This window comes from Eretmochelys imbricata, chromosome 13 (assembly GCF_965152235.1).
Source record: "Eretmochelys imbricata isolate rEreImb1 chromosome 13, rEreImb1.hap1, whole genome shotgun sequence".
In the NCBI taxonomy this organism is placed as follows: Eukaryota; Metazoa; Chordata; order Testudines; family Cheloniidae; genus Eretmochelys; species Eretmochelys imbricata.
In genome coordinates, this window is record NC_135584.1 from 4,170,580 (window position 1) to 4,184,195 (window position 13,616).

General features: G+C 47.1%; 2 protein-coding genes across 3 annotated transcripts in view; both read left to right on the forward strand.

The window, feature by feature from the left end:
- Positions 1–85: 85 nt before the first annotated feature.
- Positions 86–11,213, forward strand: ZGPAT (zinc finger CCCH-type and G-patch domain containing). Its single transcript, XM_077831807.1, has 7 exons — positions 86–205; positions 1,202–1,995; positions 2,664–2,797; positions 4,809–4,967; positions 6,158–6,289; positions 7,227–7,635; positions 8,333–11,213. The coding sequence occupies exons 2-7, from the start codon at positions 1,361–1,363 to the stop codon at positions 8,469–8,471; spliced, it is 1,608 nt and encodes a 535-aa protein (XP_077687933.1). The 5' UTR covers positions 86–205; positions 1,202–1,360; the 3' UTR covers positions 8,472–11,213.
- Positions 11,214–12,007: 794 nt separating this feature from the next.
- LIME1 (Lck interacting transmembrane adaptor 1) overlaps positions 12,008–13,616 on the forward strand; it is a 28,040-nt gene continuing 26,431 nt past the window's right edge. For both annotated transcript variants that reach the window (XR_013347753.1, XM_077831980.1), the window contains exon 1: positions 12,008–12,200. The gene's annotated coding sequence lies outside the window, so the exon portion shown is untranslated. The remainder of the gene's footprint in view (positions 12,201–13,616) is intronic.

Sequence of the window (13,616 nt, forward strand, 5' to 3'; positions counted from 1 at the left end):
CGTCCCTGCCTCAGCCAGCCGGAAATCCTATAGGAGGCGGAGCTGGAGGACTTGTCCCCCTCCCGCCCAAGATGGCGGCCGAGGCGGAAGTCAGATCTAGCCGGAAGTCGGGCGGTATCTATCGTTCGGACTCGGTGCGGGGAGGTGGAAACCCTGGCAATGGAGGGTGTCGTGGCGGTGGCTGAGCGGGAGGCGTAGGCCTGAGGTGAGTGGGGTCTTGGGGGTGGGGCTCTATGGCTGGGGAGGGGCTGGGCGTAACCCCTCCCCCTCCGGGGGTTCCATCAGGGTGGGGGTTTCCATGGTTGGGGAGGGGCTGGGCCCCCTTGGGAGGGTTGGGAGTTACCCTTCCCCCCCCCCCCGGGGGTTCCATCAGGGTGGGGGTTTCCATGGCTGGGGAGGGGCTGGGCCCCCTTGGGAGGGTTGGGAGTTACCCTTCCCCCCCCCGGGGATTCCATCAGGGTGGGGGTTTCCATAGCTGGGGATGGGTCGATGGGCTGGGCCCCCTTGGGGGTTTGGGAGTGGCCCCCTCCCCTGGGGCTCAATGGGAGGGGTGGAAGTAACCCTTCCCCTGGGGTCTCCATGGCTGGGGAGTACTGGGTCCCCTTGGGGAGTACTGGCAGTTGTGCCCCCTGTTTTCTACCCCAGTGAGTGGGAGGCAATGAGGGAGAGGGATTTTAAGCGCCTCACCTAGGTGGTAGGGTAGACTCTGTGCCCCCAGTGAATAGGAAGCAGTGTGGGGCTCCTGATGGGGCCTGCGGAGCGTGGGAGGCGTTGGAAAGGTGCAGGTTGAGAGCAGCACAGATGGTTTTGCCCCCAGTTCCATAGCAGGTGAGATGCTGCATGCCATTGAGTGGGAGGCAAAGTGTGTGGAAAGATAGGATTAAAGAGGAGGTAGGCAGTGATGGTGTTATGTCATGGGGCTGCAGGTTTAAAGGGACAGAGAAGCAATGCAATAGTTATGAAGAGAGGATAACATATGCTTGAATTCGCTGAGCTAAGTTAAAAGCTTAACAGTTTGCACTTTAATTCTCTGTTTTGCAAATGCGATGTGTCAGGTTGAATGTACATGACTCGTGCTAGGTGGGTATAATGCCACATGGTGGTAGCTGTCTGCATTAAAGATGCCTTGTTCAATTTAGGATGGCTACCTTCCTTGTGAACCCTTTCTCTAACACAGCTTTATAATATTTGTTCACTGCAGTGATCTTCATTTGGTTGCACCAAAGGGAAGAAAACACAGGACCACCAAGAAGATTGACAACTAGTTGGGACAAAGATTCAATGTTTCACATCACTGTCTAGTAAATTACTTGAGTATGTACTGAATTCCCAGAAAGGAATCAACAAAACAGCTTTTTGCATGATAACAATGGATGAGGAGAGTCTGGAAACAGCAATTCAAACCTATAAAGCACAATTGCAGCAAGTGGAGCTGGCTTTAGGGGCGGGGCTGGATCCATCACAGCAGTCTGACTTGATACAACTGCAGGAGGATTTGAAACAATTGATAGAACTCACTGAATCCAGCCTGGTGTCAGTGAAAAAGAGTAAACTACTGGCCACTTTAGACACAGATGCACCCTTCATTTCTCCAGGAGGTCACCTAAAACAGGACAGTAATTCAGGCAGGTCTGGCAATGATGAGGAGTATGCTGCTTTTAAGGAAGCTATTGCTGAACTCAAGCCATTGAGTACTGAAGATGAGGCCTCTCCAAAGCAAGATGGAGAGGCAGATGGGGAAAATGAATCAAAGTACAGTGAAGAGGAAGAAGCATCTGAGGAAGAGGAGGAGGAAGTGAGTGGGATGAAGGTTAAAGCCCCGTACTACAGTCCATGGGGTACCCTGGAGTACCATAATGCCATGATTGTGGGGACAGAGTGTTTGGAAGATGGCAGTGCAGGAGTCAGAGTGCTGTATCTCTACCCAACTCACAAGTCCTTGAAGCCATGTCCATTCTTCTTGGATGGCAAATGCAGATTTAAAGAGAATTGTCGGTAAAAAAGCTTATCTCCATTGTGTAGTAAGAGGGCAATTAGTGGCAATGTCAGCCCGTGGGAACAACTTCTCACTTGTAAATATCTCACCTTACTTGGTTTTTAAATCAGCTGCAATTTTGCCGAACAACTTTCTATTTGTTTAAAGTGTTGTCATTTTACTGTGCTTTGTCAGTGCGCGTACACTCCTTCAGCTAACCCATGGAGAAAATGGAAAATCCTTAGAGGGAAAAGTACAAGGATTAGTTCTAATATATTGGGTAGCTAAATGAATATTGGCTAAAGAGGGAAAAAAATAAAATCTACTGTAGGGAAAATACCACATCTTAGTAAGAACTTTGCATTTAGCTAGTGTATCTTATCCTAAAAGATGTGAGCCTTGTCATTTTTTTAATGGATTTGTCACTGACCCGTGAAATGCAGCTGCTTCTGGGGTCAAATGTGACACTTGGTTAACAGAACACAATAATGCTATAAAACAGTCTCTTTTTAAGACACCGTGAAGAATAAGTTATGCAGTTGAAACTATTCTAGTGGTGAGATCTTCACAGTTATTGGTGAGAACGATGCAGACAATTTGCCCATAATTCCATAAGGGAAGGAAACTTTTTCTAGAATCCCCTTCGAACAAGGGCAGATCTGATTGCTTCTCCCTATATCCCCTGCAGGTTTTCCCATGGGCAAGTGGTATCTATGGACGAGCTTCATCCATTTCAGGAGCCCAATCTCAGCTCTCTAGAAGTGGGCTCAGCTTGCTTGGCAAAGCACCATGATGGAATATGGTATGCTGCAAAAATCACTGGTGAGTCTTGTTTTATCTGGGTGGGTGTTGAAAGGTGAACAGAAGTATGTCAATCTTCATTCTAACTAAACTCCTAAGACAAAACAGAGCAAAGGATGGTCTTGTAGGCTAAAGCCCAGGACTGGGAGTCCGAGACAACTGAGTTCTCTGCCACAGACTTTGGGGGTGGCTTATGGGGGATCTCAGATGTTGTGATGCTTAATTCATTAATGTTTGTAAAGTGCTTTGAGATCCTCAAAGGCAGATGATCTTTAAGAAGGGGGAACCAGAGAAGGGTTTAGGGATAAGAAGGCATAAAAGTGGTGGGAGGGATCTACAGGGAAAGTTTGGGAGAAGAGAATAGTAGCAGAGCAGAGGACATAAAAATGAAAGAGAGAATGAAAAAATCAATACAAACAACTAGACATTCAGTAAATTGTCCTTTATTTTCCTACCCCCTGTTCAGCTTTGTCCTGATATCTTGTCAAATACTGAAATTCGATACTTGGAACCACTGGCTCTGTTTTAATCCAGTTCCAGTTTAAACAAAGCCAGAGAACTTCACCTGCACACCAGTCACTGAGAGGAGTGTTAGACTGGTACTTCACTGTGTGTGTGGGGAGGTTGGATTTGTTCCTCACACTTCATCTCAAAGCTCTGTGAAGTAGCATTTCTCATATTTCTCCAAATGTGTCGTCCTTCCCCTGTAAGAACAAACTCTGAGTAATGTGCTCAGATGCTGTAAAACACACTGGTACCATTAGAAACTGAAGATAAGTGATAACCCTAGTACTGTTTATTATGACACTAGCTCTATGTTTGTACCATGTGGCAGTATCTGATGGTAGCAGTGGGTGATGATAGATCCACCTTCTAACAGAAAACCCAAAATAGATGAAGCAGAAAAAGCCAAGAGGAGACTTTTAAATCCATGTTCCTGGACTAAACTCATCATAGGTGTCATTCCACTGAAGTCAGTGTGATTAGCTAAGATGGGATGAACATGGTCCTCTAGTTACATTTTGTACTCCTGGGAGACTTCTGCACCAAAAATTAAAAATTCTGCACATATTTGAAAATTCTACATATTGTCAAAATAGCGTAACATAATCATGCCAGTTACAATTATTTTGGTAATTTATTTCAAAATATCTGTCAGCAAGTATGTCTGTAACAATACAGACCAAAAAAAAATTCTGGTAATTTTTTTTGACAAATAGATTCCTTACTAGGCATATTAATACAGAACTTTGTGTAATTCATTTAAATTACAATACAGAACTGTATTTCCTGCACTTTTCAGAAGCAGTGCAAAGGCTTTGGGGGGGGTCAGGGGTAACGGAAGAGCTGAGGGAGAGGGAAGGAGCCTAGGAATGAGCCTGTTGGGTTTGGGTGTGGGTGGGGGAGGTTTTTCTTTGGGGTTGGGGGGGATTGTTAAGATGTTGGGAAGCCTCCCCCATGCAGACCCTGTCTGACCCCAAGCCTCTCTGTCAGTCAGGCACTTTTGCCCCTATTCCCACACCTCTCCTCCTCATGGGTCTCTGCAGTCTGTCTCAACGCTGTCACCCCACTAGCTCCTGAGCCCATGCTCCAATCTGTCCCCCCCACTAGCCATTCTGAACCCCCAGCAGCCTTGTGTGCCCCACTCTGTCCTAACCTGGCTCCGTGGGCAGGGTGCTGTGATGAACTCTATTCCTGGGGGAATTCTGCAACGCTGGACATAGAGTTTTGTATTTTCCCGCATAAAATACATTTTGCCTAAATAGTGCCACAGTTCTGCCTATTGCCCACCAGGGGTCGCTGTGGTGCTAGAACAGCCGGCATGATGGCAGCTGGCTGTTATGGCGCCACAGCAGCCTCTAGTGGGCAAAAGGCAGAACTGCAGCACTTCTGAGGCAAAATGTTTTTTATGCGGGAAAATACAAAATTATATGAGACAGATTAATTCTGCATGTCCGCAGATGCTCAGAATTCCCCCAGGAGTAATTTCGTGGAGATTTGCTCATGTGGTCCATTGCTTTTCCTCCCACAGATGTTGACAGTGGTTACTACACGGTGAAGTTTGAGTCATTGCTGCTGAAGGAGGCTGTCGTGGAGGGAGATGGCATCATGCCACCACTGAGAAGCGAGGAAGACTCTTCCTCTCCCGAGTCTGAGGAAGACAATGTAGATGACTCTGGCTATGCTAAAGGTAGACAAGGCAGAGAGTGAACTGCAATTGTCCGTGATCAAGGTCTGCTATTTAATTCAGGACCTCTTCGACCATTGCCCGACTTGTCAGAACTTTGACAATGTTTTTTACCTCTTGTTCTGCTGCAGGAGGAGATGAGAGGACATTAAGTATCATGCATATCACTGTCTCCAGTTAAAATCTCTGTGATGTTTCATGCTAATGGTTTTCACTAAGCTGATGCAGATAAATAGCTTAAATGAAAAAGAAACATAGTTCACCCCCAATGGGACTAGAGAGCATACCGGAGTGAAATGGAGTTTGGGAGTAGGAACCCCTGTGGTGGTGGTGCAGTTTTGCTGTGTGACTCTGGGCGAGCTAATTAATTACTTACTAAAAAAAGTTTTGAAAATGAAATGAAAAACAAGGACACTTCAGATTTCCAAAGGACGTTGCTAGGACACCAGGACATCTGTCTTACATATTTACATGGCACCCATCACTGTAATACCTGAGCGCCTTGAAATCTTTAATGCACTTCTCCTGTGAGGCAGAGCAGTGCTGATATCGCCACTGTACAGGTGCTTCTGCGTGCCTCAGTTCCCTAGGTGATTTGCTGAAGGTCACACTGGGAGTCTGGCAGAGCAGGGATCTGGCTCTCCCTAGTCCTAGGTTAGTGCCCTAACCACATCGTAGAAACAAACAGGGAGTGTCCTGGCATCCTTAATTTTAGGTAAATAGAGAAAAGGCTCCTCCGTGCCATTGAACCTGTTAAAAGTACGATAGAGGCACAGAATGATGTTCTTCGGCATGCTGATTTCTGTCCTGATGAAACTGTGAAATCTAGCCAGACCCCAGGAGCCTGGAAAGGATCCACTAACACTGCTGGATGATTCTGCTTGACTTAGGGGTTTCTGTGTGTAGTAAATAGGGATCTCTGCGTGAACCCCAGCATTTAAAACCCTGCTTACTCCTCATGCTCCTCACCTGGGCTGATGCATTAGGGAGTGGCTGCTCAGTAGGAACAGGGCGGGGCAGAACTGATTGTACTCCGGAGGTCTGAAGAAGAGGCTGCGAAGTTGCTGAGTGCTTGTGTGGAGGGAGAGGTTGCTGTTTTTTGCAACATTGCTCACAGCTTCATACCTGTTGAGGTTTTCACTTGGTGCTTTGCTTCCTCAGCCTTACTGATCAATCTCCTTTTTGTGCTACAGTGATCGATTCGGAGCCCTTGGAGAACGGGGAAGGGGCTCCAGCTTGCAGCTCCTCCTTTGGTGGCTGGGAGGCACATACTCGTGGCATCGGCTCCAAACTACTCGCTCAAATGGGATATGAGTTTGGAAAAGGTAAGGGCAGAAGAATAAAATACCCGCAGGACAGGAAGCCTGCATGTGTTGCCTGCTGCTTAATCCCAGCCTCACAAAGGGACCAGGGGCTTGTTCCTGCAGAGTGGGGGAATGGGGTGACACTAAATCCTCTGTCCATTGACAGTAAGTCTAATCAGCATTGCTTGGATCAGGCCCAAAATGGGGTATGCATTCAATTCTAAATGCAGGCTTACACGTGTGGTGGTGCTGAAATATGACCCAGTACAGTTAAGGGATAAAGTTTTAATATCGATGTTTGGGGGGATGCAGGTGTGTGCTTGTTGACGTTCATGTTCAGTGATACGTCGGTGCGGGGGATTTTAAAGCAATGGCCAAATGATTAAAGCTGTTAGAGCAGAGCTTTAGCTATTCAGCTGTCCTGTAGGGCATTAGGTAATGGGGGATCTGGCTCAGGGACTTCTAGCCCCAAACACAGACTTCAAAGCCAGCTTCTGATTCCAGACAACTTGTACTGAAGTTCTGCTAAGCCCAGTGGGCTTGGGAAGCCAGCCTGCTGCCCATGCTTGCCTCCTGTTCTTGTGGAGAGACTGAACCTGCTTTTGAAGGGGAGTGTCTTCTCTGCTCAAGGAGGTGACAGTGCAGATCCAAGCGTGGCTTCGCTGCAACACCTCAGCTGCATGACCCTGTTCTGTATCATTGAGGCTCATGTGTGCGTAACAGTGTGAATCGTGTGTGTATGGGGGAAGGTGCATCTTATCTCTTGTTACCATCACGTATGTAGTCCAACGCTGCTCCTGTTGACGTCCAGGGTAGCGGCACTGAGCCCCAACAGACTGTTTTCTGTTGTTCTGAGCCTGGTGGCTGTGCAGAGGTGGATGGGGAGGTATCATTGGTAGATGAAGAGACTCCACTGTTAGCATTTGGCTTCTATCTTGTGCCCTTCTTCCTCCCTCAGGTTTGGGGAAGAATGCTGAGGGCCGAGTGGAGCCAGTGCAAGCCATAGTGCTGCCTAAAGGGAAGTCCCTTGACCAATGTGCCGAGATCCTTCAGAAGAAGAGGCTGGATCCAGCTAAGTCAAGGAAACGGCGAGTGAAGGCAAACCATGTTGGCCGTCCCTCTGCAGGGAGCCGCAAGACCTCCCGCAATGTCTTTGACTTTCTGAATGAGAAGCTTCAGGGGAAGGGCTCTGGGGAGCAGGATGGAGGGATGACACCAGTGGAGAGAAACAACAAGGAGATCTACCATGCCAGTAAGAGCACCAAGAAGGCCCTCAGTGTCCGCCTCTTCCAGACAATGGAGAAGATTGACCAAACGCAGAAGACCATCAAGGGAATCCAGGAGGCCCTGGCACGCAATGTTGGACGGTATGGGGAAACCCCCAGTTGGGGTTCCAGAATGATTTTGGGTTGCCTGTTACTTAGGCTTTGGGTGGATCATGCAGGTCATGGGAGCCGAAGGTGAAGAGTTGGATTATGTTACATTAAAAAGTAAGAGTTTTGAAGAGGACTCAGAATGGGTACTCAGGGATGGTCTAGATAGAAAATACCTAATCCTGCCGTGAGTGCAGGGGACTAGATGACCTCTTGAGGTGGCTCTCTATAGGAGAAGAGCTGAACTTATACTAAGGTGTTTGTCACTGTTCCTACTCTACCCACTGGCATGGGAGGAGGCCTAGAATAAAGTGGTATGCAAAAGCTTCCAAACCATGACTTGGACCAGATTGTGTGTCTGATTGCTGCCTTAAGAAGGCAAGGACCCCTGGGCCAGAATCCAAATTGGGGAAGGAGGAGAACCCTCCAGAGTCCTGCAGAATTTTCTTTGTTTTTTTACTGATCGGGGCCATCCTTGTAGTATTTCTATGAGTAGTACTCTGGCAAGAACAATCACAGTTCTCTGGCTCATGTTTTGCTTGATATCTGACACTTCATGGCTCCCAGCAGGTCATTTACATCCACCCCACTGCTGAGACTGGGATTCCTAGCAGTAAAATGGAGATGTTAATGAGGAACCTTTGTTCTTAACATGCGAGATATCCTTAATGTGCCTGTCTTCTGCTTTCAGGCACAGTATTGCCACAGCCCAGCTGCAGGAGAAACTAGCTGGTGCTCACAGACAGCTGGGGCAGTTGCGGGCCCAGGAAGCCAGCCTGCAGCAGGAGCAGAAAAAAGCAGAGACACACAAGAAAATGACTGAGTTTTAGTCTTCAAGGAAAGTTGTTGATGTGATGTACTGGTTGTCATTATGTCTGAGCCAGCACTCAGTGCGTTGAAACCGGGATGAGCTGGGCCATCTCCTCTGGTCTTGGGCAACCCAGCTGTGAAACTGGAGTGAAAAGCAGCAGTTCTCCCAAAAAAACAGATGCTGTCTGAGCTGAGCTTTCCTGGATGGGGAGAGGGGGGAGTGAGTACTTGCTCAGTCCTGAAGGTGTTCAGAAGGCCCAAACTGATTACATTGACCTGCTATAAAGAAATAAGGCCACTACACCCTGCTTTTGTTCCCTTTTCCCAGTTATCACCATGGCAGTTCTCTCCATCCAGAGAGTCTATAGCCACCCAGGTGATACCATGGTGGTTCACAGATCAGCTGGTGGGAAGAACCATGGGAGCCCCATGGCCTGTCACTCTGCCTTGGAGACTCAGTGGGTTGTGCCTCTGTGTGTTTATCTACTAGGCTGGGAACTGAGTCCCAAACACATTTCAACACTGCAGAAAAGACAGTCTGGTTTTGGTGAAAACCAGGGCGGGTCACTTCAGCTATCAGCTTCCCTCTATCCTTGGCTCTGGGTGTCACTCAGGGACACAGGAGTCAATACTGGGTTTGTCCCTATTAGTTCTGATGTTGCTGTGATATATAAAGTAGCTCTTCAGAGCACGAGCACACTGAACAGAAAGAGAAGAGGCAGGACCGTGTTAAGTTCTGAGATCCCCAGGCCTTGCACTATTGCCGGCTGACTGCAAAAGTATTACTGGGTCCCAAACTAGTACAAAAGTCCCTCCCTGTGAAGTCAGCCTGCATGCTAATGGTGACAATATGGAATGCTGCCCCATTCCATATCACAGCACTGAGTGCCAGAGGTAGGGGAGTGTGGCAACCACATAAGTAGCTAAGTACATAAGAGGTCAGCTACATACCTGCCGGCCAGGAACAAATCTACAGGCAGCCTTTTGCTTTCGCTCTGGCTGCTTTGAGTTTTTCTGCTCTAGATCTCTATGTGAACAAGTAGGTTCTTCTTGTTATGAAACACCACAGAACCATACAAAATGACACAAGATCCAGGTGTACCCACCACACATACCTATCCCTGTGAAAGAGCAGACTCTCCTGCCCTGCAGTGGGTACAGACAATCTCAGGCAGTTGAAAAATCTCCCAGACAGGTTCTGTCGGTGGTGGCCAGCTCTTGCTGTAGAGGAGGTGTTGATTCTATCAGGCGTTCTGTGTTAGGCAGAGGCCTATACATTCGAGTGTTTTCTAGTGTACCTTTATTTTCTGATTCTGTAATTTTTGCAGGTGTCTTGAGAAAACACTTTTTTTTTAAGTAAAAGATATCCGACCCCTGTTATCTTAGAAGAGACTTGTTTTGCTTTTTTATCTCCACCTCTCAGATGCCTTTGAAGGATTACAGAGCTGTCAACCTCAAGGGTAACAGTCACGAGAGCTGCAGACAGTGCTTCCTTGACTTCAGGGGCAGGGCAATTGAATTCAAATGACCACAGCTTTCACAGCCTCAGACTGAGGTGTGGAAGTTTTCTCTCCTCCGCTCCTCCCCATGACTTAAGAACAGCAAAGGAGACAGAAAAGGAAGTGATGGCAAGAATGAGAGAGAGAAAATATATTTAAAAAAAAACGCTAACTTCTTGCCTACTTCAGGGATGCAGGAAGAAAATTAGATCTTTCGTGATTGTCCTTTTCTGAGAAATACTTGATCCTACAGCAATGGGCACTATCATAAGACCTTAAACAGGAGCTGAAGTTTCATCTCTTCTGTTTACAGTGTAAATGAAGGTGATGTGGATTTTGTCTTGAACACATCAGTCTCCTTCCAAGCCTGCAACTAATCAGCACCAACACCACAAGCATTATCATTCTGTGACTAACTATGGGTCTTCTCTCTGCATTGGGTTAATTCAAAGCAGTTTTGGGTTGGGAAATGGGAGACAGGTGGTGAAGAAGGTTAATGCACTTAGCTCCCAAGTTACAGTTAGTGGTCTCATATGAGTGCTCTTTGTGACAATTTGTGGTAAGATTCACAGCTCCACATAGCTATCTGTCTCTATTTGAGAGATCCGGTACTGGAAAAGCATGTCAGGGTGGAGGAGTCTTGCATGGGAACTTCTTTTGCCAGTATTCATGGCATGTCATCTTTTATTTATTTATTTTGTGAGAGTGGGTATGTTAATTCCGTTATCCAATAAGCATAACTGCATTTTAAGTCCCTTGAATTTTCTAAGTGGTTTCAGTTGCCTCCTCACATACCGTCCTAAACACTTTCACCTTGAGACGGTTGCATGTCAATGGTGGATAAAGCGATCTCTCTTTGTAAAGCATTTTGTGATCCTTCACAATGAACAATACTATACCAAAAGGTAACTTATTCTTTTTCACTATATTAATCTACAGAACAAATCAAGAAACCCCTACAGGTGTTATATGCTTCTGGGGGAACTCTGCGCCACTACGCAATGCAGAATTTTGCAGAAATTAATGTGCATGCAGTTTCCTTTCCCCCACAGAAATGGGCTGCTGGCTGCCCCTAGGGGCTGCTGGACCTGGTAGAGCCCAGCTCACACATAAGACATTGCTGTGGGGTGGGGAATAGGAGGGGAAGAATAGAGAGTTCCTAGCAGCTGCAGTTCCCAGCACACATTAGGGGAAGGAGACTGCAGCATGCAGGAAACTCCACATAAGCCTTGGACCCAGCATCAGGCTGTTTCTCCCTCTGGATCCATGGGCTCTGAGGGGAGGGGGGCAGGTGTCTGGGCTGGGGGGGGTCACAGCTGGACTTTGGGGGGCAGGGGATGGATGTTTGGGCTGAAGGGTGCCCACAGCTGGACTTTGAGGGGTAGTGGGTGGGTGTCAAGGTGGGTGAGGTCCCATGGCTGGGCTATGGGAGGGGGAAGGGGAGCGGATATCTGGGCAAGGGGGGACCTCACAGCTGGGCTCTTGGGGCGGGGTATGGGATTCAGGTATATTGGCTAGTGGGGGCCCGCAGCTGGGCTCTGGGGGAGAGGGGTTGTGGGTGTCTGGGTACCTGGCTGGGCTTGGAGGGGGGTGTGCCAGAGAAACAGGAAGCGGGTTGTCATAGGGGTTTCTTTAACTCTACTCCTGGGGGAATTTTTTTGTGTCTGTATTGTTACAGACATACTTACTGACAGGTATTTTGAAATAAAATTACCAAAATAATTGAAACTGGTGTGATTATGTAGTGTTGTTTTTGACAAAATTTGCAGAATTTTAAAATATTGTGCGCAGAATTTTTAATTTGTGGCACAGAATTTTCCCAGGAATAAATGGTGATAGAAATAAGGTCAAGTACTGATGAATGGCCAGGCGTGGGTGCTGTTGCACATAGTCCTGCTGATCCCATCCACCTGCATGTTTTCTGCAAAAGCAGAGTAGAGAGAAAGTAAGTCAGTTGGGTGATATGATGACTTTTGCAGGCCAGGAAATGAGCTGTGGTATTAGACTGCCTGGTGTCTCAGCTCAAAGGCATCTCTATCTCTGGCTGAAAATCAGGGTTGAACAAAGGAGCAGCCTGAGAAAGAGGCACAATCAAGATGTTTGAAACACTCCAGAATGTGTAGTTCAGAACAGTTGTATTCTGCAGTGCAAGGGGAGCAGGCATAGAAGGTAAGGAAGGATATGGAAGGAAGAGGATATGGATGGATTTCTGCTCTTCATGCTATCTGGCTTCTTCTGAGTCTCTGTAAAGTAAGTGTTTCTTGTTTCTTACCAAGCAAACTCAGGTATCCCCTTATCAACTACTGAAAAACATTGCTGCATCTCCTGTATCTGAACCAGTTTTGTTCATAACCCTCTAAGTATTGTACATGAATGTTAGGCTGGCACTGCTGGAATGGCAAGATTCTTGCTCCCCAATTATCTCTGTATTGGTCAGGTTACTTAACAAATGTCCATGTGTCAGTCACTGGCCAATGAGGGCTGTCAGCTTTGTGCACATTAAGATTTATACCCATTGGAGCATCTAGGCTTAAATGCACAGAAAGGTCCGCTGAGCTTGATAATGTGTCTGGCATCTCATGAGTGGAACTTCACAGCCCTGCAACTGACACCCTGTTAAGAACAGTGGGGGCTGTTTCATTTCCTAGTGCCTGGTTTTCAGAAATGCTGAGTTTGGAATCAGTTGAAACTGGAGGCTCAGCACCTGGGGTGGAGGGGTGGGAGAGAAGCAAAGTCAGGCCCCTGATTGTTTGGGTTGAGCCACCTTCTTGTAGAAATCCCCAGCATCACTGACCACACCACTGGAGTCGAGGTTGTGAGGGGTGGAGAGACTGATCACAGAAATAACAGCATATATCCGGGATTTCAAACTCTGTAAATGGAGGTTTCAGAAGCAGGTGAATGATTCTAGTAACTACCAAACACATCTCTCTAAAAGCACCTTCCTGGCGTACAGCACGACTCGGTCTTTTGTAATCTGGCTTTCTATAAACGTAGCAATGAGAATTCTCACCAGAACTGCTACCTTGCTGTTTCCAGCCCAATATTTGCATCAGAAACCTCTCTAGCAGTGCCTGCCTCATGTTTTAAAAATACATACAGTTCAGCAGAAACAGTTTTATTGTCTCAGTCAGCAGAAGGGAGGCACAAAATAATCAAATTTCTGAATCTCAAGGTTTCAGCCAGTTTTCCATGGTGTTCAAGGTATAGGAGGGCAACCTAACATTTAAAGCCACAGGTGTCTTTACCAAAACTTCTATTTATTTTTTCCACTTATTTTTAGTGTAAACAGCAGCACCTATGCTGTGATCAAAAACAGGGCCGAAGCTGTCGGGCACCTAATGTGTACTTGGCATTGGCCCAGCTCCGTATGGCAATCATTCAGAGTTTTGCCATGGACTTCCAGGGGAGAAGAGTTAGGCCAGTGCTGAATGCCTTTTAAAACCCCACCCTACATGGAGCAGTAAGCACTGCAATCGGAAGTGTTTGTGCTTTTGTGCCCATAGCCCTGGCCATTCTGAGACTAACCTTCATAAATCCAGCACGGCTCTTCAAAAACCCAAACCACACCACCCCCAGCCATTAGCCAAAGCTGTCGCTCAGAGCCTGCCCATCTCCTCATGGGTTCTGTTGCTGAATTGCTGTGCTTCTGTGCTCAGTTCAGGT